The sequence below is a fragment of the Daucus carota genome, chromosome 2 (genome assembly GCF_001625215.2).
Source record: "Daucus carota subsp. sativus chromosome 2, DH1 v3.0, whole genome shotgun sequence".
NCBI lineage: Eukaryota > Viridiplantae > Streptophyta > Magnoliopsida > Apiales > Apiaceae > Daucus > Daucus carota.
Window position 1 is genome coordinate 35,614,534 of NC_030382.2, and position 21,979 is coordinate 35,636,512.

General features: G+C 35.8%; 3 protein-coding genes across 4 annotated transcripts; all 3 read left to right on the forward strand.

The window, feature by feature from the left end:
- The first annotated feature begins 1,239 nt into the window (after positions 1-1,239).
- On the forward strand, positions 1,240-3,686 carry LOC108207460 (uncharacterized). Its single transcript, XM_017377904.2, has 2 exons — positions 1,240-1,352; positions 2,729-3,686. The coding sequence occupies exons 1-2, from the start codon at positions 1,240-1,242 to the stop codon at positions 3,684-3,686; spliced, it is 1,071 nt and encodes a 356-aa protein (XP_017233393.2).
- Positions 3,687-6,005: 2,319 nt separating this feature from the next.
- Positions 6,006-8,169, forward strand: LOC108207461 (uncharacterized). Of its 2 annotated transcripts, XM_064086310.1 has the most exons (3): positions 6,006-6,139; positions 6,714-7,353; positions 7,680-8,169. In XM_064086310.1, the coding sequence occupies exons 1-3, from the start codon at positions 6,096-6,098 to the stop codon at positions 7,800-7,802; spliced, it is 807 nt and encodes a 268-aa protein (XP_063942380.1). In that variant the 5' UTR covers positions 6,006-6,095; the 3' UTR covers positions 7,803-8,169. The 2 variants fall into 2 exon arrangements, with proteins under 2 accessions (XP_063942380.1, XP_017233394.2); XM_017377905.2 differs by having other exon boundaries at positions 6,011-7,353; positions 7,680-8,168.
- A 7,030-nt stretch (positions 8,170-15,199) lies between these two features.
- Positions 15,200-18,226, forward strand: LOC108207462 (uncharacterized). Its single transcript, XM_064086311.1, has 2 exons — positions 15,200-15,367; positions 16,708-18,226. The coding sequence occupies exons 1-2, from the start codon at positions 15,255-15,257 to the stop codon at positions 17,831-17,833; spliced, it is 1,239 nt and encodes a 412-aa protein (XP_063942381.1). The 5' UTR covers positions 15,200-15,254; the 3' UTR covers positions 17,834-18,226.
- The last annotated feature ends 3,753 nt before the right edge of the window (positions 18,227-21,979 follow it).

Here is a 21,979-nt window from a genome sequence, read left to right on the forward strand (position 1 = left end):
TCCTTAAATTTACCGTTAAATGTGTTAAAATCTAATACATATCAATATTATTTTCTTTTTATGATATCTTGACTTGATGAGATCAGTTAAGGAAATAGCGGTGTATGATCTGACACTTGTAAATATTAAGGCAATCATTGTATGGTTCTCACATATTTACCGAATGTTTTTGAAGAACGTAATTTGCTGCAGGAACAAATTAGTGTGACTAGCTGTGTAGGATTAAAATAAATTTGGTTAACTCCTCTTCTTCTTCTCTGTGTCTTCTTCTGTTACTTTGCGGGTATGTAAACCCGAATTTACTTGATGGTAGTGTGACATAGAACATAATCCTTAATACACTAGTCGTGCTTCACATTTCATTGTATCGCTTGTCTACTAAGAATTATAATGTCTGCGAATGCAATTGTTTTTATGAATGAAACATGCCAAGCTTTCGAGTATGCAATGTAAATAATTGTTTTGGGCTTATTAATAGCTGCCCAAGTCAAGCTAATGTTCTTCCAACTAGCATAACCGATTATATGCTTCGTGACCTGTTATTTATTAAAGAAGTTCGTTGGTCCAAAGACTTCACAGTGTTGATAGTTGCTTTAGTTATATTAGTCACTGTGATACTCTGTAGACAGTAACAAACATAACACCTGAGGAACTAGACAGCATTTGGAGCATGTCCACCCTTTTGTGGTGAATATATATATATATATATATGTGTATATATATATATATATGTGTGTGTGTGTGTGTGTGTGTAAAGAAGCAATAAAACACCATTTAAGTTGTAAAGCGATTTTGGTTGGTAACATAACTTAGACATTCATCAGTATTTGCCCTACTTAATTTGTTTATTACAGCAACCTGAAAGAGGTCTAAGTACTTTGAAGTACCACTTTTTTGGCATTTTGGATTTCGGTGTGACTTAATTATAGGATATCGTATGCTTAAAATTTATGTTTATGATGCTAACGAAAAAGAAAATGAAGACTGAAAAAAAAAACTGGTTTCATGCTGTCAAAAGATGCGGACAATAAAATCTTTTCTGTGGATATCCCTTTTTTCTTTTTGTACTTATCCATTTAAGTTGAATTCCTTCTACAAAATTTTAAAGAGTAATAGTAAATGTCTGAAAGAAGCACAAGGAAAACCAAGATATTTCCAGTCTGACCATTATGTATTCTGTGGTTATTTAGGAAGAACAAGAGCTTGAGAGAATCAGCCCATTTTTTCAACGAAGGCAGAATGGAAGTGGTTGAAAGGCCTTCCCTGGGTGGAATGGAAAAGGCATTTTGTAATAATGTTCTGAGGTGGATTGTTGATTTTTTAGCAGGGCGGTTGATAATTGACTATTTCGGGTAACTATGTTCTGAATTTGCTTTATGTAAATATTATAAATTTTGTCTTGAAGTTTTGGAGTTCCTGGTTTGGGGCATCTAATCCTTGCGTAGTAAAAATCAAAAGTGTGGCTAAATCTCAAGTCCCAAGAAGTGCATGTATACAGCCAATTAAAGAATAAGCACCCCTTGGAAGGGGGGAGAATAAAGTCTTGGCTAAATCTCAAGTGAATAAAGTCAACTGGTTGTGCTAACATAGATGGAGTTATTGCTATAATTTAGCATCAAAAAGTGATTTTTTGTGCTAAAATAGCACCATGTCTCCAATGGTTGGTTTCAAATCTTGTTTCACATTTAAACAACTTCCAAATACATCCCACTTTTGAATATAAATATGACTAACTTTCAAAGACCCCGCACATTCAAAGTACTTTCTTATACATTTTTTCATCATTTTATACTTTAGCAATTATAGCTCCATCTATCTTTTGTTCTAAATATTGAACAAACTATAGCATTGTTCTATTTTAGAACAAGATATAGCACACCATTGGACTTTCCCTAAGAGATTCTACTGAAAACATGGAATATACCTCACTCACTTTTTGTACAAAAAGTTGTCTACTAGATATAGCACACCATTGGACTTTCTCTTGAAGTATGCATTACGTATATGCCAGTTGGACCTTGATTCTAAATTTTCCGACTAGCCTCCCAGTTTCTTTATCAAGTTCCTGGGAAGTTAACAAATATGTTTGGTTGTGGTGTAGGAATTTTCAGTGCCGGGGTGTCATATAAGCAAGTTTCTACATTATGTGGGAATTCCAAGTTCCTAGGAAGTTCCACTTTCCATATAGCGGTCAACCAAAAAATCTTACAATTTGCTAGGAAGTTTATATTTCTGGAGATTTACATGTTAACCAAACTACCCCTTATAAATCTTGTTATGGTTCATTAGGAAGATTACATTCTTACTGGGGAACGTTGAAGTTCTCATTTCGGAAAGATGTTGAGTATGCACACTCTTAATCCAGTTCTGATTAATATTTTAGATTTTAGTGGCCTTAACATAAACTCTGCCATGATTTTCATTTTAATATGTGAACCTTCAGTGAATTAGATTGCAGTAAGCTTTATTATCTTCTAATGTCTAGCTGCAGAACTTTTTACTGTACTGGCAAAAGGAACATTCCTACTCTACTTTCTCCTCTGTGTTAAATTAAGTTCTTTTAAATATCGCAAAGGATGAATCTGTCCTTAAGAAACATCTGTAAAAGTAATGCCTTCCGTTTTCAACAAACTACTAAGTCTTTCTAAATAAAATTCATATGAATGGGCATGCTCAATCTAGCTTTGTAGTGAGTTCTTCGTTTCCCTATTTGGCTATTTGTTAACAGGAAAGCTCCACGAACAGTAAAACAAGGAAGAAAACGGAAAAGGACTTGCAGGAGATCGGGTGACACAGTTTGGGGAGCATGGGGCATTCTTCCTGCTGAACTTCTGGTGTCAATTTTGGTGAAGTTAAGTATCGTGGACTACCTGTCATTTAGCGGTGTTTGTAAATCTTGGAGGTCTGCATCTATTGCTTTCCGCAAATACTGTATGGAGCGCCAGCAACCCCTAGTTGTTGTTCGACCAAAGTATTCGAAAAAGTCTTGTGTATTGTACAATATGTTCGATTTGAAAAGTTACAAAACAATGCTGCCAGATTTGCCTTGCAAGAAATTATTGGGTTTGTCATGTGGGTACCTGATTACAACTGACGGACACTTAGGCTTTTGGCTCGTAAATTTAATAACAAAACATGAGCTGCGTTTTCCTGTCCTTCCTGGACATATGGGTCGCATAACCTGCCTTGAATTTTCTGCTCTCCTATTTCAGTCCACTCGACTTTCAGAAACTTTCATGGTTCTTTTCTCTCGGACAGAAAATTATATATTGTTGTCCAAAAGTGGCGGCAGCAGTTGGCAGAGATATGTTTTATCCGACTCAGAAACCAGGATTGCAGATGTGAAGATTTTTGATGGCAAAATCTTTATTTTGACTTCAGATTTACGTTTTGGAGAATTTAATCCGAAGGCAGGTTCTGTTCCAAAATTCTCCAAAATCAACATCCCTTACCAGGTTTTATCTGATATGGATTTGAAGTTGGTGGTATCAGACAATAAGCTATACATGACTGTATTCAATTGTTGTCCTTATCCTACATTGGAAGGACATCTGTCATTATTCGAAATTGACCATGAGACAATGGATAGGGCAAAACAGATTCATGACTTGGGTGCAAAATCTTTATCTCTTAGTTGGTTCAGTTCTGCTGTCGTCGATTCAACTGGTTGGGGAGCAGGTAATTAATTGTGTCTGTGTTCTTCACTTAGGAGTTTTCAACACATGTTCTTTCTTTAACCTGAATGGAAATCAGCTAGGAACAACTCCGGTTGTTTGGGATGGTCATTTAACACCTTGTTTTTGGTATTTTCCTAGTGAGATTTGGTCCATTAGTCGTGTCAGTGATGAGTTTGGCGCATGATCACTTCTAAATCTCATATCAGTTTTCCTCATTAAGTCTGTATTAATTTTCTTCATCTTACATTATGGAACTTTGTACTAGTTCCATTATGAAAACTTTTAAACATTGATGCTGTGATGTTTGCTTTAGAGGCACCAGAACTCAAATGTCATTTTCTGTATTTCTTATTGGCACCTTGTTTCTTCGTGTATAAGACAGATTCTTAGGAGAAAAATTCCCAATTTGAAGCTGCCGTTTCTGCAGTTTAATGTAGTTACTTATTTTTGTTAAGCAGATTTTAATTTATAGATGATTACTTTGTTTCTAAATTATTGTAGTGACAAATAAATAAGTTAATTTTTAAGGAGTAGCGGTTTCTTGTTTGAAAAAAATTTCTATAATTTCTGAATGAAGGTCCTCTAAGTCTATGTTAAGAATATTCCCACTATTACTGTTGACGAATCAGATGAGGACACATGTGCACAGCTAATTGAATTACGGACAGCTGTTATGGAATCATCCATCTCCTTCAGTCCATCACATATAACTAAATTAAGGATATGAGCTGAACACCTCATATGCAAAAAATCTCCATCACAAATGGCTGTTTTCCAAATCTGCAACCTTTTCTTAATGTGATTAACAGCCACACCATTAGAGGATGCATTGTCAAGAGTAATTGTAAATACCTTATCAATACCCCACTCTTTTAAACATGCTTCAATTGCCTTACCTATTGTCTCTCCCTTGTGATTACCAATTTGACAAAAATTCAGAATCCTCTTTTGCATTTTCCACTCATTATCAATAAAGTGTGATGTCAATACAAGATAGCACACATTTTGAATGGAAGTCCAAGTGTCACTTGTTAAAGAAACTCTTTGTGAATTTCTAACAAAATAATCCCTTAACTTTGCTTTCTCAGAATTATATAACTTCATTATATCCCTAGCAATTGTATGACGCGAAGGAATAATAAACCTAGGGCAAGCAACACTACAAAACAACCTAAACCCTTCTTGCTCAACAAATCTGAAGGACAACTCATCGATAACAATCATTTTAGCACAAGCAGCCCTACACTCAGATTGATTAAATCCCACAGCCACCAAATTGCTACCACTGCCACTTTCAGACCCAGATTTTGTAAAGCACAAAAGTTTCTGTTTTTTATCTTCAACTCTATATGGATATTTCGGACATTGATTCATTAAATGATACCTAATGGTACTAGTTCCATGTTTTCTAGTGCCACCAGCATAGTCTTTATCACAATAGTTACAAATAGCTCTTACATTTTTTGGATCAGATTCATCTTTCGTAAAATGGTCCCAGACATCACTTGCTTTTTTCGAAGATGGCGTTGCTTTCCGTTTTTGTGATGCAGGCGTCTTCTCAGTGGTTTCATCTTGTGTAGCTTGTGTTGCGTGTGATGAAGAAGTCACCGGAGTATTGACGGGCTCTAAGTTTTGCTCCATCTCCGTCTGAAACAAGAAATTATCGAATCAAAATCCAACAATTAAAAGAATTCGAAGTATGAGAGCAAATAATCTACCTTAATTAGCTCAACAAGCTTGATGTACGTGAGATTGTGAATCGTTGAATCTGAAGTAGTTATTGCAGATAAGATGTTAGCTATTTGGGATTTAGGGTTTTGTCATTTGTGCGGCTATCGGCTAGAATAAAAGAGATGACTAGATGAGTATGATTTTAAGTTTTACCTAATAGAACTTTGGGCTTCTGCCTTCTGGGCTACTGCATGCTGCTGGACTGCTAGACTAGGACTAATAATAGTTAAGTTTTAATGGGCTGAGAGTAATATTAATTATAATATATATATAAATATAAATATAAATATAAATATAAATATTATTTTTATTATATATATTAATATTGCGGTGCGGTGCGGTTTGAACCGCATTCAAGAAAACTAAAACCGCAACCCGCACCGCACCGCGCGGTTTGTGAAAAATCCAAACAGTAACCGCACCACGAAAATTAAAAACCGCGTTTTGTGGTGCGGTTCGGTGCGGTGTGGGTGGTTTACGCGGTTTGGGCGGTTTTCTGCTCACCCCTAGTTAGAGGCAAAAGTTTGTTGGTAGAAAGTAGTGCTAGAATATATGTAGTGGCTAGCTTTCTTTTCAAGTCATTAGCTCATTTTCATATTCAGATCTGTTTTCTCTTTTTCTCTGCAATGTAAACATTCTCTCATGGCATATCTTTAATAAAATCAAGCTTGAGCTTCATCTTGTGACATGGTATCAGAGCTTCTCCGTTCCTCTGGGCTCCTCTATCTACGGTAAGTTTTCTTTCTTTGTTCTTTATTCTCTGTTCGTTACTCTTCTCTTTATTATGGCATCTACTGGTGCTTCATACTCTAGTGCTGCTTTGGGCTCTAATACTGCTCCTCCTATTTTGGATGTTAATCATCCTTACTATTTGCATCCCTCGGATAACCCTGGGTTGGTTATTACCACTGTTGTTTTGGATGAATCCAACTTTAGTCAATGGCATCGTTCCATGGAGATTGCCTTGTCCTCCAAGTTAAAATTGGGATTTGTTGATGGTTCTTATATTAAACCTGCTGTTAATTCTCCTTTGTCTATGCACTGGATTCGTTGTAATAACATGGTTACTTCATGGTTGTTGATTTCTGTGTCGATACCCATTAGACAGAGTATTGTTTATATGAAATCTGCTAAAGCTATCTGGGATGACCTTCAAGTTCGTTATGCCCAAACAAATGTCCCCAAGTTGATTAACCTTCGTAAAGAAATTTCACATCTAGATCAGGGCGCTATGACCATTTCTGCCTATTTCATAAAATTCCGCACTATTCATGATGAGTTAGAGTGTCTTCATTCTAACCCTAGGTGCACTTGCAATCACTGTACCTGCACTGTTAACTCTAGATTGGATGCCCAGGAGCAAACTATTCAGCTGACACAGTTTTTGATGGGTCTTAGTGACCAATTTACTGGTATTCGGGGTCAGATCTTACTCATGACTCCTCTCCCAACCATGAGTCAGTGTTATGCCATGCTCCTCCAGGAAGAGAGTCAGAGAGGTGTCACAAATGCTGTTGTGCCCTCTGCTGACAATTCTTCTGCTATGTCTGTGAAATACAAGCCTTCTCCTGGTAACAAGCCTTTTAAAAAGCCCACTGCTGAGTCTCCTATCTACTGTGAGTATTGCCATATGCAGGGTCATGTCAAGGATAAGTGTTTCTGCTTACATGGGTATCCTCCATGGCACAAACTACATGGCAAGCCAAAACCCAAGCCCAAGCACCTAGCTGCAAGTTCCTCTACTACAGCCCCTACTCACAACATCAATCAACCTGCATCTGCTCAGCCAGACCTGGGGGAAGTGTGTCTACCTGTGCTCCTGCTTTGCCCTTTTCAGAGGGTCAATATCAGCATCTGGTTCAGATGTTGTAGCAGTCTCTGCAACTCCCACAATCTCCAGCTACTACTTCATCATATTCAGCAGCTAACTGCACCCAATTTGCATGTACTGCCTTTCATTTTGCTAGTCCTTTATCTATTTCCTCTCATAAAATGCATGATTGGATCCTTGATACTGGTGCCACGGATCATGTGACACCCCGCTTGAATTTATTGCATAATGTTGTGGAATGTGAGTCTGTTTTACACCTCCCCAATGGGCAAACTGCTAGAGTAACCCATATGGGTTCTGTCACTATAAACTCTCATATTACTCTTCATCAAGTGCTCTGTGTTCCTTTGTTTCAATATAATCTTATGTTAATTTCCAAATTGTTGCTTCACTATCCTACTTCCTCAGTTCAGTTTCAATCTCATGTTTGTTATCTCCAGGCCCCTACCTTGATGAGGGACCTCGAGATTGGTAGGCTTGTAAATGGACTCTACATCTTGCAGTCAACTTCCTCTACTCCTCCTGCTGTGTCTTGTTCAGCTGCTCATTACTCCTCCACTTAGCCAAATTTGTGGCATGCTCGCTTTGGTCATGTACCACTTTCTATTTTAAAAACTGTCTCTATTGACTGTAAAGATACTAAGTTGCCTGTCTGTGACACTTGTCATATTTCTAAGCAAGTTCGTCTTTCATTTCATAATAGTCAGACTACTAGTGCTGATATTTTTGATATTGTGCATATGGACCTTTGGGGTCCATATCGTATTAAAACTCATAGTGGCTGTAATTACTTCTTGACATTGGTTGATGATAAGTCTCGTGCTTCATGGGTATTTTTGTTACCTGATAAATCTGTTGTGCATTTACATCTTACTGAGTTTGTGATGTATATTAAAACTCACTTCAAGAGAACCATCAAGGTATTTCGTTCCGATAACGGCACTGAATTTGTTAATCATCATGTACATTCTCTATGCTCTGCACATGGCATTGTTCACCAAACCTCATGTGCCTATTCCCCACAGCAAAATGGGATTGTAGAAAGGCGTCACAGACACCTATTAAATGTTGCAAGGTCTTTGAAATTTCATGCTAGTATCCCTCTGTCTCTATGGGGTGACTGTGTCTTAACATCTTGCTATTTAATTAATCGTACACCCACCCTTTTATTAAATGGGTTGTCTCCATATGAGGTTCTATTCAACAGCAAACCAGATTATTCTTTATTGCGTGTCTTTGGGTGTTTGTGTTATGCCACCATCCTTCCTCAAAGCACAGACAAATTTGCTCCTCGCAGCATTAAGGGAGTTTTTCTTGGTTACCCATATGGCAAAAAGGGTTATAAAGTGTTAAACCTCCAGACAAAGCAAGTCCAGATTTCCAGGGATGTGACCTTTATTGAAACCGAGTTTCCCTTTAAGCATGTACAGTACTCACAACAGCAACCATCCACTTTATTCCCTGATACATCAACCCTATATCTCTCAGACCCTATCACCTGTTACCCTACTCCTACCAATGAAAATAACCCAGACACCCAGCCTGAGACACATACAGATGACTCCTCTGCCACAACTGGCATTTCACCACCTACTTCACCTCCATCTATTCCTGTATCTAGACCAAAAAGAGTCAAACACCTACCTGCAAAGTGTGCTGATTTTACTGGATTACCTTCAACTGTTCTCAAACAAGTGCCTCACAGTATAAATCAGTGTCTTGCCTATGATAAATTTCAACCATCATACAGACACTTTCTTGCCAACATTGCTAAATTAGCAGAGCCTCATTCCTATACTCAGGAAGTCACCTCACCTGAGTGGTGCACTGCCATGAATGCTGAACTTGCAGCCATGGAAGCCAATCAAACCTGGAAAATAGTTCCATTACCTGCAGATAAACAGACTGTCGGGTGTAAATGGATCTATAGAGTCAAATATCTCCCAGATGGTCAAGTGGATCGATATAAAGCTCGTTTGGTAGCAAAAGGCTTTACACAAACTGAAGGAGTTGACTTCTTTGACACCTTTGCCCCAGTTGCAAAGATGACTACCTTTCGAGTAGTACTGGCATTAGCTGCTATATACAACTGGCCTCTCAAGCAACTATATGTCACAAATGCCTTCCTACATGGCATCCTTCATGAAGAAGTGTTTATGGACATCCCTCCTGGATATCAGATTCCTGCAGCAGTGCAACTTCAGTTCCCTAATTGCAAATTGGTGTGTCAACTTCTTCAAACCATCTATGGGTTACGTCAAGCTCCTAGGGAATGGTTCAGCATTCTATCTGATGCCCTTCTTGAGTTTGGGTTTACTCAAACTTTCAGTGACTCTAGTATGTTTGTGCTCAAAAAGAATGCAGACATTGTCATTTTACTTGTGTACGTAGATGATATGGTCCTAACAGGGAGCAATGCTCAGCTGATGTCTGATGTTACCCAGTTTTTAGCTACCAAGTTCAAGATCAAAGAACTTGGAGATCTCAAATACTTTCTTGGCATTGAGATTGCCAGGTCATATGATGGCATTTACTTAAATCAGAGAAAATACTGCTTGGATATTCTTCAAGATATTGGCTACTTGGCAGCTAAACCTTGTGTGGTTGTGATGGAACAAAACCACACTCTCACTGCCACATCATCCTCTCCTCCTCTTCAGAATATTTCCACTTATCGCCGCCTCATTGGACGTCTGATTTACCTCACTATCACACGCCCTGACCTGGCATATTCAGTTCATATTCTAGCTCAATTCATGCATCAACCTCAACAGGTGCATTGGCAAGCTGCTCTTCGACTAGTTCGATATCTGAAACATACTTGTGGTCAAGGAATCTTTCTCTCCAATGCGTCCACCTTTGATCTCAGGGTCTACACTGATGCTGATTGGGGCAGTTGCAAGCAGACCAGACAATCCATTACTGGATTTTGTGTGACATTGGGTCGCTCATTAATCTCTTGGAAATGCAAAAGACAACATACTGTATCTCGCTCCTCTGCCGAGGCAGAATATAAGGCCATGGCTGACTCATGCTGTGAAATTCTTGGCTCATTTCTCTCTGCAAAGAATTGCACACTCCTTCTCTTACTCCTGTGTCCATGTACTGTGACAATCAGTCTGCCCTTCACATTGCATCCAACACAGTGTTTCATGAACGCACAAAACATATCGAAATAGACTGACATCTTGTTCGACAGAAAATCAAGCAGGATCTTATTGTCACTCACCATCTGCCATCCAGTGAACAACCTGCTGATCTTTTTACCAAAGCCTTACCCTCTGCTCAACTTCAGTGCCTTCTCTCCAAGTTAGGAGTCTGTAATTTCTTCAAGCCTCCTAACTTGAGGGGGGATGTTAAGAATATTCCCACTATTACTGTTGACGAATCAGATGAGGACACATGTGCACAGCTGGCATGACAGTTAGAGGCAAAAGTTTGTTGGTAGAAAGTAGTGCTAGAATATATGTAGTGGCTAGCTTTCTTTTGAAGTCATCAGCTCATTTTCATATTCAGATATGTTTTCTCTTTTTCTCTGCAATGTAAACATTCTCTCATGGCATATCTTTAATAAAATCAAGCTTGAGCTTCATCTTGTGACAGTCTACCCTCCCAAACAAACTCCTCTTGCTCAAATGAGTTCTTTCTGGTCAAACTAATATTGTTCAAGCTCAATGAAAGTTAGTATGTGTGAAATTCGAATGAACTCAGAATCAACATACCCTCGAATAAAATGATAGTCAATCTTCAAATGTTTAGTTCTTTCTTGGAAGATTTGCTTCTTTGCAATGTGGTGAGCTGAAGTGTTATCACAATAAAGATCCCTTAAAAAACCTTAAGACAAAGCAACTCAGAAGTTGTATAGCTCATACTTATATACTCAGCTTCTGCACTACTTCTAGATTCTTTTTTTGCTTCTTAGTTTTCCAAGAGATTAATTAAGGAAGAACCCTGGAAAATAGCATACCAGACAAGGATTTTGCAGAAAATGAACAAGTTCCCTAGTCTACATCTGAATATGCAGTTAATTGCAGGGGAGTATTAGCTTTGTAAAACAGACCAACATTCAATGAAAATTTCAAGTTATTTTAAGACATGAAGAGCAGCATCATAATGTGGCTGAGCTGGTTCTTGGTGAAACTAATTAAGAAAGCTGTTGAACAACATATGAAATATCAAGCTTACTTGAGTTCAAATAAAGCAATTTCCCGATAAATCTTCTATACACTTCTGGGGCAGGCAATTTTGAAACATCCTTTGTACTTAGATGCAAGCCTTTTAATAATGGAAAAGCAGCTGGTGTACAATCAGCGAAGTAAGTATTAACTAATAAATTCAATACATACTTTCTCATCTAACTGAATTCCGGCCTTAGTTCTAAGAACCTCAATGCTAAGGAAATACTTCAAATCAGCCAGATTTATAATGGTAAATTTTTGACACAATAAGGATTTGATAGATTATTTAGTTAGTCTCGTGAAAATCAAAAATATAAAATTTTAACTTTTTTTACAAGAAAATCTTTATTCAAGTAGATGGTAAAAATTCCACTCTGATACGCATTATTAAAATGAGTATCCATGTATATTCATTCTCAAAATGGGTGTCACCTATAAATTAACTTTTTAATTATTAGAATGACCGATACGCATTCTCAGAATAAGTTACCACAATACACACTCTCAAAATAATAACCTTCTTAAAATTTTGTTTTTCATTATTCAAAATATTTTATCTTATACAAAACCACACAACTAACCCCACACACACACATATATATTACCGTTTATTTAACACACAACACCACCACCTATATTATCAATTATCCCTAAAAAAATTATAAACATCAAATATTGATAAATCGATCACTCATTCTCAAAAAGATAATTGAATACCATCGGATTTTAAAGTATAATTTAAAATCTTAATTGAATACCGCCAGATTTTGTAGCATAATTTGAAATCCCAATTGAATACCTCAAGATTCTAATGAATTTCAAACAATCGAACACCCTCGGATTTCATAAAAAAAATATATTTTAAAATACCAATCCAATACGCCTCACCGTTATTGGGGCCTTTTCTCCTTAGGTTGGTATTCAGATATTGAGGATATTTTAACAATTTAGGAAATGCGGCGCCTTTTCTCCTGCTTTTAAGCATCCGCAACCAGGCTGCATCCCTACAGAGCCCCTTCCCTTGTTCAGTGTTACTATCTCTTTTCTTAAGTTTGTTAACACAAGAAACCATTCGTGTAATCTTTTAATCAATGGATTGGGATGTTTTTGCGCTGGAAATTTCAGATGGGCATAGGTGCTATGTAAATCATTTAAGAGAAAGCCCAGACTTCTTATAATTTCGCTTTATCATTTCCTTCCTACTGGTCTTGGGATTAGACTAAATTACGCTAAATCTAGTTGTGATCTCTAGCTAAACAAAAATTAATAGAACTCTAGTAAACAAAATCTACAATCCTATTGAGGGAAGATTTACCTGTCAATCAGATAATACGGGCAAAAAATGAACAGAAATGGCAATGGAACTCGCCAACTCACCTGAAATTACCCTACCCCGCGGCAAATCGCCCTTCTGTAGTGCTCACAAAATTTTTAAAATAAAAAAGAGACTTGGGTTGACATAGGATAAGATATATGCTGAGGTGGACAGTCGTGATAAGGTGATGGGTTGGTGAGACTTGCACCATATGACGACACATGTTAGTATAGATGTACCCCCGCTACAGATCATTTGAGGTGGGCGGATCGAGATCACTACCCTCATGGCCTATTACTTGAGTAATTACTGGATAACGCTGAGGGACTAATATATTTTCAAAAATACTATGATCCATTTATTAACTTAATCGCGGATTAACTTTTATATTTATCGAAAGAGTTCATGTATATGAGCAAGTTGTGACAGGCACAAAATTGGTAACTTTGCAATTTGATATTGTCATTTCCATGGGATCATTGGGGTCAAATCTAATAATTCTTTGTCCATTTTTTATAAGATTAATAATGCCTAGATATAATTAGTGTGTAACACCAAATACAAATGTCACCACTTTCTCACATACATGAACTATTCAATTAAAATATAAGTAAATCCGCGATTAAGTTCATATATGGATATAGTATTTTTGAAAATACATATCAGTTCCTCACAGTTATCCGGTCATTGGTCATGTAATAAGCCTTTGGGTTAGTGATCTTGATCCGGCCCACCTCAAATGATCAGTGGTGGGTTAGTGATCTCGATCTGGCCCACCTCAAGTGATCATATCCTGACCGTCCATCTCATCACATATCAATCCTATGTCGACCCAGGTCTATTTTTAATTTAAGAAATTTTGAGAGCACTGCTTGACGGCAATTTGCGGCGGACTAGGGTAAATTTCAGGTGAGTTGGCGAATACCATTGCTGTTTCTGTTCAGTTTTTGCCCGTATAATTTGATCAACAAGTAAATCTCCCCTTTAGAGGATTGTAGATTTTGTTTACTAGAGTGATGTTAATTTTTGTTTTGCCGGACATCACAACTAGATGTTAGCTTAATTTAGTCCAATCCTGGAAGGAATTGATAAAGCAAAACTGTAAGAAGCTTTGGCTTTCTCTTAAATAATTTAATAAATAAAAATCCAATACTCCAATTTTATTCATGTAATAAGTATATTGATTAAGTTTCTAAACCTGCCTAATAGTGTGGTAATATTAATTTTCTGATCAGTTTTACTTGATTGTTTCCTTTAATTTACCGTTAAATGTGTTAAAATCTAATACATATCAATATTATCTTGTTGTTATGATATCTTGACTTGATGAGATCAATTAAGGAAATAGCGGTGTATGATCTGACACTTGTAAATATTAAGACAATCATTATATGGTTCTCACATATTTACTGAATGTTTTGGAAGAACGTAATTTGCTGCAGGAACAAATTAGTGTGACATGCTGTGTAGGGTTAAAATAAATTTGCTTAACTCCTCTTCTTCTTCTCTGTGTCTTCCTCTGTTACTTTGCGGGTATGTAAACCTGAATTTACTTGATGGTAGTGTGAAATAGAACATATTCTTAATACACTAGTCGTGCTTTCACATTTCATTGTATCGCTTGTCTACTAAGAATTACAATATCTGTGCATGCAATTGTTTTTATGAATGAAACATGCCAAGATTTCGAGTATGCAATTTAAATAATTATTTTGGGCTTACTAATAGCTGCCCAAGTCAAGCTAATGTTCTTCCAACTAGCATAACCGACAATATGCTTCGTGACCTGTTATTTATAAAAGAAGCCCGTTAGTCCAAAGACTTCACAGTGTTGATTGTTGCTTTAGTTATATTAGTCACTGTGATACTATGTAGACAGTAAGAAACATAACACTTGAGGAACTAGACAGCATTTGGAGCATGTCCACATTTTTGTTGTGAATATATACACACACATATTGGCAGGTGCTCAAATTAGAACCCCATATCTATGTGAGATATGACAACTAATCTAAGCCATTATGTTTCGACATGGTTCTCATTAAGTTCTCATTTTAAGGGTTCTCATTAGAGTAAAACACCACTTAAATCGTAAAGCGATTTTGGTAGGTAACTTAACTTAGACATTCCGATGTGTCTATTAAAGCAACCTGAAAGTGGTCTAAGTACTTTGAAGTACCACTTTTTTGACATTTTGGATTTTTGTGTGACCCTTTAATCAGAATTATTGGATGTCGTATGCTTAGAATTTTGGATGCTAATGAAAAAGAAAATGAAGACTGAAAAAAAATGGTATTATGCTGTCAAAAGATGTGGATAGTAAAAATCTTTTCTGTGGATATCCCTTTTTTTTTGTACTTGTCCATTTAAGTTGAATTACTTCTACAAACTTGTAAGAGTAGTAGTAAATGTCTGAAAGAAGCACAATGAAAGATATTTCCAGTCTGACTATTATGTATTCTGTGGTTATTAGGAAGGACAAGAGCTTGAGAGAATCAGCCCATTTTTCCAACGAAGGCAGAATGGAAGTGGTTGAAAAGCCTGCCTTGGGTGGAATGGAAAAGGCATTTTGTAATAATGTTCTGAGGCGGATTGTTGATTTCTTTGCGGGGAGGTTGATAATTGACTATTTCGGGTAACTATGTTCTGAATTTGCTTTTATATAAATATTATAAATTGTGTCTCGAAGTTTTGGACTTACTGGTTTGGGGCAACTAATCCTTACGTTGTAACAATCAAAAGTGTGGGCAACTGAACCTAATTTAATTAATATTAAGGCCACAAAATCCAAGAAGTGCATGTATACAGCAATTCAAAGCAAAAGGACCCCTTGGAAGGGGGGAGAATAAAGTCCTGGCTAAATTTTAAGTGAATAAGAGCATGTCCAATGGCTGTGCTAAAATAGATGGAGTTATTGCTATAATTTAGCATCAAAAAGTGATTTAGTGCTAAAATAGCACCATGTCTCCAATGGTTGGTTTCAATTCTTGTTTCAAATTTAAACTTCTTCAAATACATCCTACTTTTGAATATAAATATAAGTATATAACTAACTTTCAAAGACCCCACACTTTCAAGTACTTTTTAATACATTTTTTCATCATTTTATACTTTAGCAATATTTATAGCTCCCTCTATCTTTTGTTCTAAATATTGAACAAACTATAGCATTGCTCCATTTTAGAACAAGATATAGAACACCATTGATGTAGAGAATTTTAGTTTTTGTTCTATAATATAGACATAGAACAATATAAAGAACACCATCATTGTCTACTAAAACTTTAATTTGAATGTTCCCTACTTTCTCTTGAAGTATGCATTACGTATATAGTTGTGCCTTTGTAAACTAGACTGCTATCGTAAAAGTATCATATGCCAGTTGGACCTTGATTCTAAATTCTCCAATGTGGCCTCCCAGTTCCTTTATCAAGTTCCTGGGAAGTTAAAAAATATGTTTGGTTGTGGTGTAGGTATTTGCAGTGCTTGGGTTTGACATAAGAAAGTTTCTACGTATGTGGAAATTCCAATTTCCGAGGAGGTTCCACTTTCCATATAGCGGTCAACCAAAAAATCTTCAAATTGCTAGGAAGTTTCAATTCCTGGAGATTTACATGTTAACCAAACTGCCTCTTATAAATCTAGTTATGGTTCATTAGGATGATTGGATTCTTACTGGGGAACGTTGAAGTTCTCATTTCGGAAAGATGTTGAGTATGCACACCCTTTATCCAGTTCTGAAAACAAATTCGATTTTAGTGGCCTTAATTAACATAAACTATGCACTGATTTGCATTTTAATATGTAAACCTTCAGTAAATTAGCTTCCAGTAAGCTTTATTATCTTCTGTCTAGTTTCTCCTCTATGCATTCTGTTTTCAACAAACTACTGACTCTTTCTAAATAAAATTCATTTGAATGTGCATGCTCAATCTAGCTTTGTGGTGAGTTCTTCATTTCCCTATTTGTTAACAGGAATGCTCCACGAACAGTAAAACAAGGACGGGAACGGAAAAGGATTTGCAGGAGATCGGGTGACACAGTTTGGGGGGCATGGGGCATTCTTCCTGTTGAACTTTTGGTTTCAATATTGTTAAAGTTAAGTATCATGGACTACCTGTCATTTAGTGGTGTTTGTAAATCTTGGAGGTCTGCATCTATTGATTTCCGCAAATATTGTATGGAGCACCAGCAACCCCTAATTGTTGTTCGGCCAAAGTATTCAAAAAAGTCTTGTGTATTGTACAATATGTTCGATATGAAAAGTTACAAAACAATGCTGCCAGATTTGCCTTGCAAGAAATTAATGGGTTTGTCATGTGGGTACCTGATTACAATTGACAGAAACCTAGGCTTTTGGCTCGTAAATTTAATGACAAAACATGAGCTGCGTTTTCCCTTCCTTCGTGATATGGGTGACAGAAATTGGTTTGAATTTTCTGCTCGCCTCTTTCGGTCCACTCGGCTTTCAGAAACTTTCATGGTTCTTTTCTCTCGGACAAAAAATTATATTTGGTTATCCAAATGTGGCAGCAGCAGTTGGCAGAGATATGCTTTATTCGACACAAAAGCCAGGATTGCAGATGTGAAGATTTTTTATGGGAAAATCTTTGTTTTGACTTCAGATGTACGTTTTGGAGAATTTAATCCGAAGGCAGGTTCTGTTCCGAAGTTCTCCAAAATCAGAATCCCTTTCCAGGTTTCATCTAATATGTATTTGAAGTTGGTAGCGTCAGACAATAAGCTATACATGACTGTATTGAATAGTCATCTATATCCTGCATTGGAACGATATCTTTCATTATTCGAAATTGACCATGAGACAATGGATAGAGCAAAACAGATTCATGACTTGGGTGCAAAATCTTTATTTCTTAGTTCGTACAGTTCCGCTGTCGTCAATACAACTGGTTGGGGAGCAGGTAACTGTGTCTGTCTTCTTCACTTTAAAGATTTGAATAAATGTTCTTTCTTTAACCTGAATGGAAATCGGCTAGGAACAACTCCTGTTGTTTGGGATGGTCATTTATTGCCATATTTTTGGTATTTTCCTAGTGAAATTTGGTCAATTAGTTGTGTCAGTGATGAGTTTGGCGCATGATCACTTCTAAATCTCATTCAGTTTTTTTCATTAAGTCTGTAGTTTTTATCTTCATCTTACATTATGGAACTGTAATGTTTGCCTTAGAGGCCCCAGACAAAACTCAAATGTCATTCTTTGTATTTCTTATTGGCACCATGTCTTTTCGTGTATAATACAGATTCATAAGGAAAAATTTCCCAATTTGAAGCTGTAGTTTAATATAGTTATATATTTTTACTGAGCAAACTTTAATTTATAGATGATTACTTTATTTCTGAATTATGGTAGTGACAAACAGATAAGTTAATTTTCAAGAAGGAGATGCAGTTTCTTCCATCTCTTTTTCCTGCTAGATCTTTGCATGTCCAACTCTTTTTCCAGCCGCTGTGTCATCAAGTGCTGCTTACTTAAACCAACTCCTTAATTTCTGAATGAAGGGCCTTTAAGTCTGTCCTTCCAAACAAACTCCTCTTGTTCAAATGAGTCTTGGCAAAACTATTCTTGCTCAACTTTACAACCATACCCAGACTTTCCACTGGAGATTGTATCTCTTCGTAAGTGCATTCTGGATTCATATGTATAGTCTACTGTTCAGTATAATTGTTCGATTTTTTTTTAATAAGCCAGACAAAAAGATATTGGGGTGTTTGGTTGGGCTTAAAACCTCATCTTTCAAACTTATAAGTACTCAGATGTAACTCATTTGTACTGTTTGTGTAAAAAATTGATCAGTGAACTTCTTACTTATAAGCTAAATCCGAAAAGTTGAAAATCTTAACTTTTTTTAATAAATTATTTTTATTTTTAAAATTTGATTTTACAAAAAATAAAGGATCATTTTAAAAGATCATTTATAATAATTTATTATTATGTTAATAATTTTTATCCTTCGTAAATATTAAAGTAATGATCCAAACACATAAATTAAAAGATAATTTTCACTTGTATGGTATGACTTTTTATTTATAATCAATATGCACATGGTTATGCCAAACCGCCTCAATATTCCGGTACCTTTATCACATCATCACTTCTGCGGTTTCCACAATCCTACATGATGATCTTAATACATTAAGTCCACCCACCATTTATTTTTTGCAGATATTTCTTCTACTTTTTTCTCTTTCTCTGCAATAGTCTAAGCTCTGGTTTATCTTCTATATCTTATTTTAAATGGGCAAGGAAAATTGCTTCTCCACTTCTATAAAGATTACATCCATCTTTTGCATTGGTTTCTGAATCAATTTTCAGAGATCACTTTCATGACTAAGTAGCAGCCAAACTCACAAATCTTTTGAGTCATCATGAACAAGTTCTGAGAAATTCTCTCTGGAAGAAGTCGCATTTGTTTGTTCCTGCCGTGTTGAACTCATGGTAGAAGTGTGCGATTAATTTAAATTTTTTAGACCTATACATGTTGGGAGTGCTTGCAGTGTTGTCCTCATTCAGTATTTTGGATCTCTATTTCTCAAATTCGCCTCCTGTTTGTATTACGATTACACCTTTTTCTAGGAATCGCTTCTAAGGGAGTAGCACCATTACGCCTTTGCATGAATTTAGAAAGAAATTATCCCAATATCCTAACACCATAGAGGTTGGTCGCAAGTGCTACATGCATGTCTGGAGAAATAACAGAATATAAGATGTATCGCTTGTAAAATATGACATAGAGTCTACGTACTTCAATTAAATCTCATTTCAACTCTAGAATGCAAGAAGCTGGTATGGTTGTAAACGCTAGATCACACAGTTGGTGATTCTTATTCCGTGTAGATCTGATCCAAAAAATATCTAGGGATTCTAAGGGAAGCAAAAAATGGTGTAAAGTAAACAATAAATGCTAAAAATAGAGCTATATATATGCTAAAAATAGGGATAAGGGGTAAACCATATCCCTAGTTCTCCTTAACAACCACAAACCCTAGTTCAAAAAATTACTTGGCCTGTATTGCGTAATCACCACTATGTCGTATACAAATTAATTGTTTCAACAACCATAAATTTAATAAAATACATGGAAGCAACTAAGCACCGAGACAGAGAATTTGCCTCTCGAGTGTTGATCAGCAAAAAGCTTCATTATCCTCAGTGCCTAAAAGTTAAATTATTTATCAATCAACAATTGCGCACTGTTTTGGGAGAAGAGAAATCCCATCACTTAGCACTTTCAGCGCATTAAGGGAGCGGAATATATTAAGAGAAAGCTTATTTGATCTTCATTAGTGTGATTCAAGTTTGTTAGGGAGAGCTGAACAGAATGAAACTGTTAAAATTGACTTGTTGCTCCATAAGCTGTATTTACAAGTATATATACTAACAACACTAACAGAATATTCCTACAACTACTCTAACTAACTATGTAGCTGGAAGCTTCTAGAACATTTATTTACAATACATGTACATAGATCAATACCCCCTTCAAGCTAGGCATCAAAGAGGATCAAATAGAGCAATTTCCTGATAAATCTTCTATACACTTCTGGGTCAGGCAACTTTAAAACATCCTTTGTGCTTGGATGCAAGCCTTTTAATAATGGAAAACCAGCAGCCAAGTGAGTATTAGCTGATAAATTCAATATATACTTCCTCTGATCTAACTGAATTCCGGCTTCAGTTCTAAGAATCTCAATGCTAAGTAAATACTTCAAATCAGCCAGACTTTTAATGGTAATTTTTTGATGCAGTAAGGATTTGATAGAGCATCTCCAATAGCCTCCTAACCCACTCTTAAATTATATATAAAATATTAGACTTCTAGTAAGTTGATGCAAATTTAGGAGTCTCAATTCCAACAATATTCTTTATACTTGCTCTTAAGTTAATATTTTATTCTTGTTTGACTGGTATATGTCACAAACTCAAATGTAATTGGAGGCAATGAATATTTATTGTCAAAAATAAGTTAAGAGTTTTGTAGTGGTTCTTAACTTTGAGGAGAGAGGAGAGAGAAACAAGAGTCTCTTAGTGACATGAAGAGCTACTAAGAGTCTCTTGCACCAAAAATTTCTTTCTCCCTACTGAAATTTCAATTTAAGAGCTCATTTAAGAGTCTCTTGGAAATGCTCTAAGTCTCAAGTACGAGAAAGCTAAATATATCACATTTTAACTTTTTTTTACAAGAAAATCAATTTTCAAGTAGATGGACCACTATGATACACATTCTTTAAATGGGTATCCCTATATATTCATTCTCAAAATGGGTGTCACATATAAATTAATTTTTAAGAAGACCAATATATATAAATTAATTTTTAAAAACACAAATACACATTCTCAGAATAGGTAACGGTAATACTCACTCTTTGGATAATAACATTCCTAAAATTTAATTTTTCATTATTCAAAATATTTTATCATATACACCCTCCGTCCCAAAATAGTTGTCACATTTGGTTTTGTGCCGGTCAAATTGACTAAAGTTTGACTGAAATTTATTAATATTTTATCAATTGACAAAATAAAAAAAATATGTCACCGGAAATAACTTTTAATCTACTTTAAGATATAATTTTCAGTTTTTTAAAATAATGAGTGATTAAGTTATAATCTTTGGGCAAAACTTAGTCAATTTGACCAACAAAAATAGAAATGTGACAACTATTTTGGGACGGAGGGAGTACAACCCAACCCCACACATATATATTACCGTATATTAAACAAACAACCCCACCATCTATATTATCAATTATCGCTAAAAAATTATAAACATCAAATATTTATAAATTGGTCACTCATTCTCAAAAAGATAATAGACCAAGATTCTTGATCATTAATTTTAAAGGTAATATATAAAAATCACGGTATTTTGGTTTTTTTTCTCTAGCTCCTCGCTTAGTTTTAAGGTAGAAAATGACTACTCCATTGTACCCTCTTTATCATAATTTCATACAATCATATTTCAAATATCAGGTCTAGAAAATATGGATTCAAATATCATCTTATAACGTTATCATTGATATTTATAATTTTTTATTTAGCATGACACACCTTTTCTTACTCCATGCACACAAGAAAATCACCTAAAACCCTAAAAAATAAAAAATTAACATAATGTGGCTAGAAGCAGTTTCTGCTTCTGGCTTCTGCTTTTTTTACCCGTTTGTGTAAAGAAGTAAAAATACTTTTAAGAAGCTGAGAATGCTGACTACTCTCTCACAGCTTTTT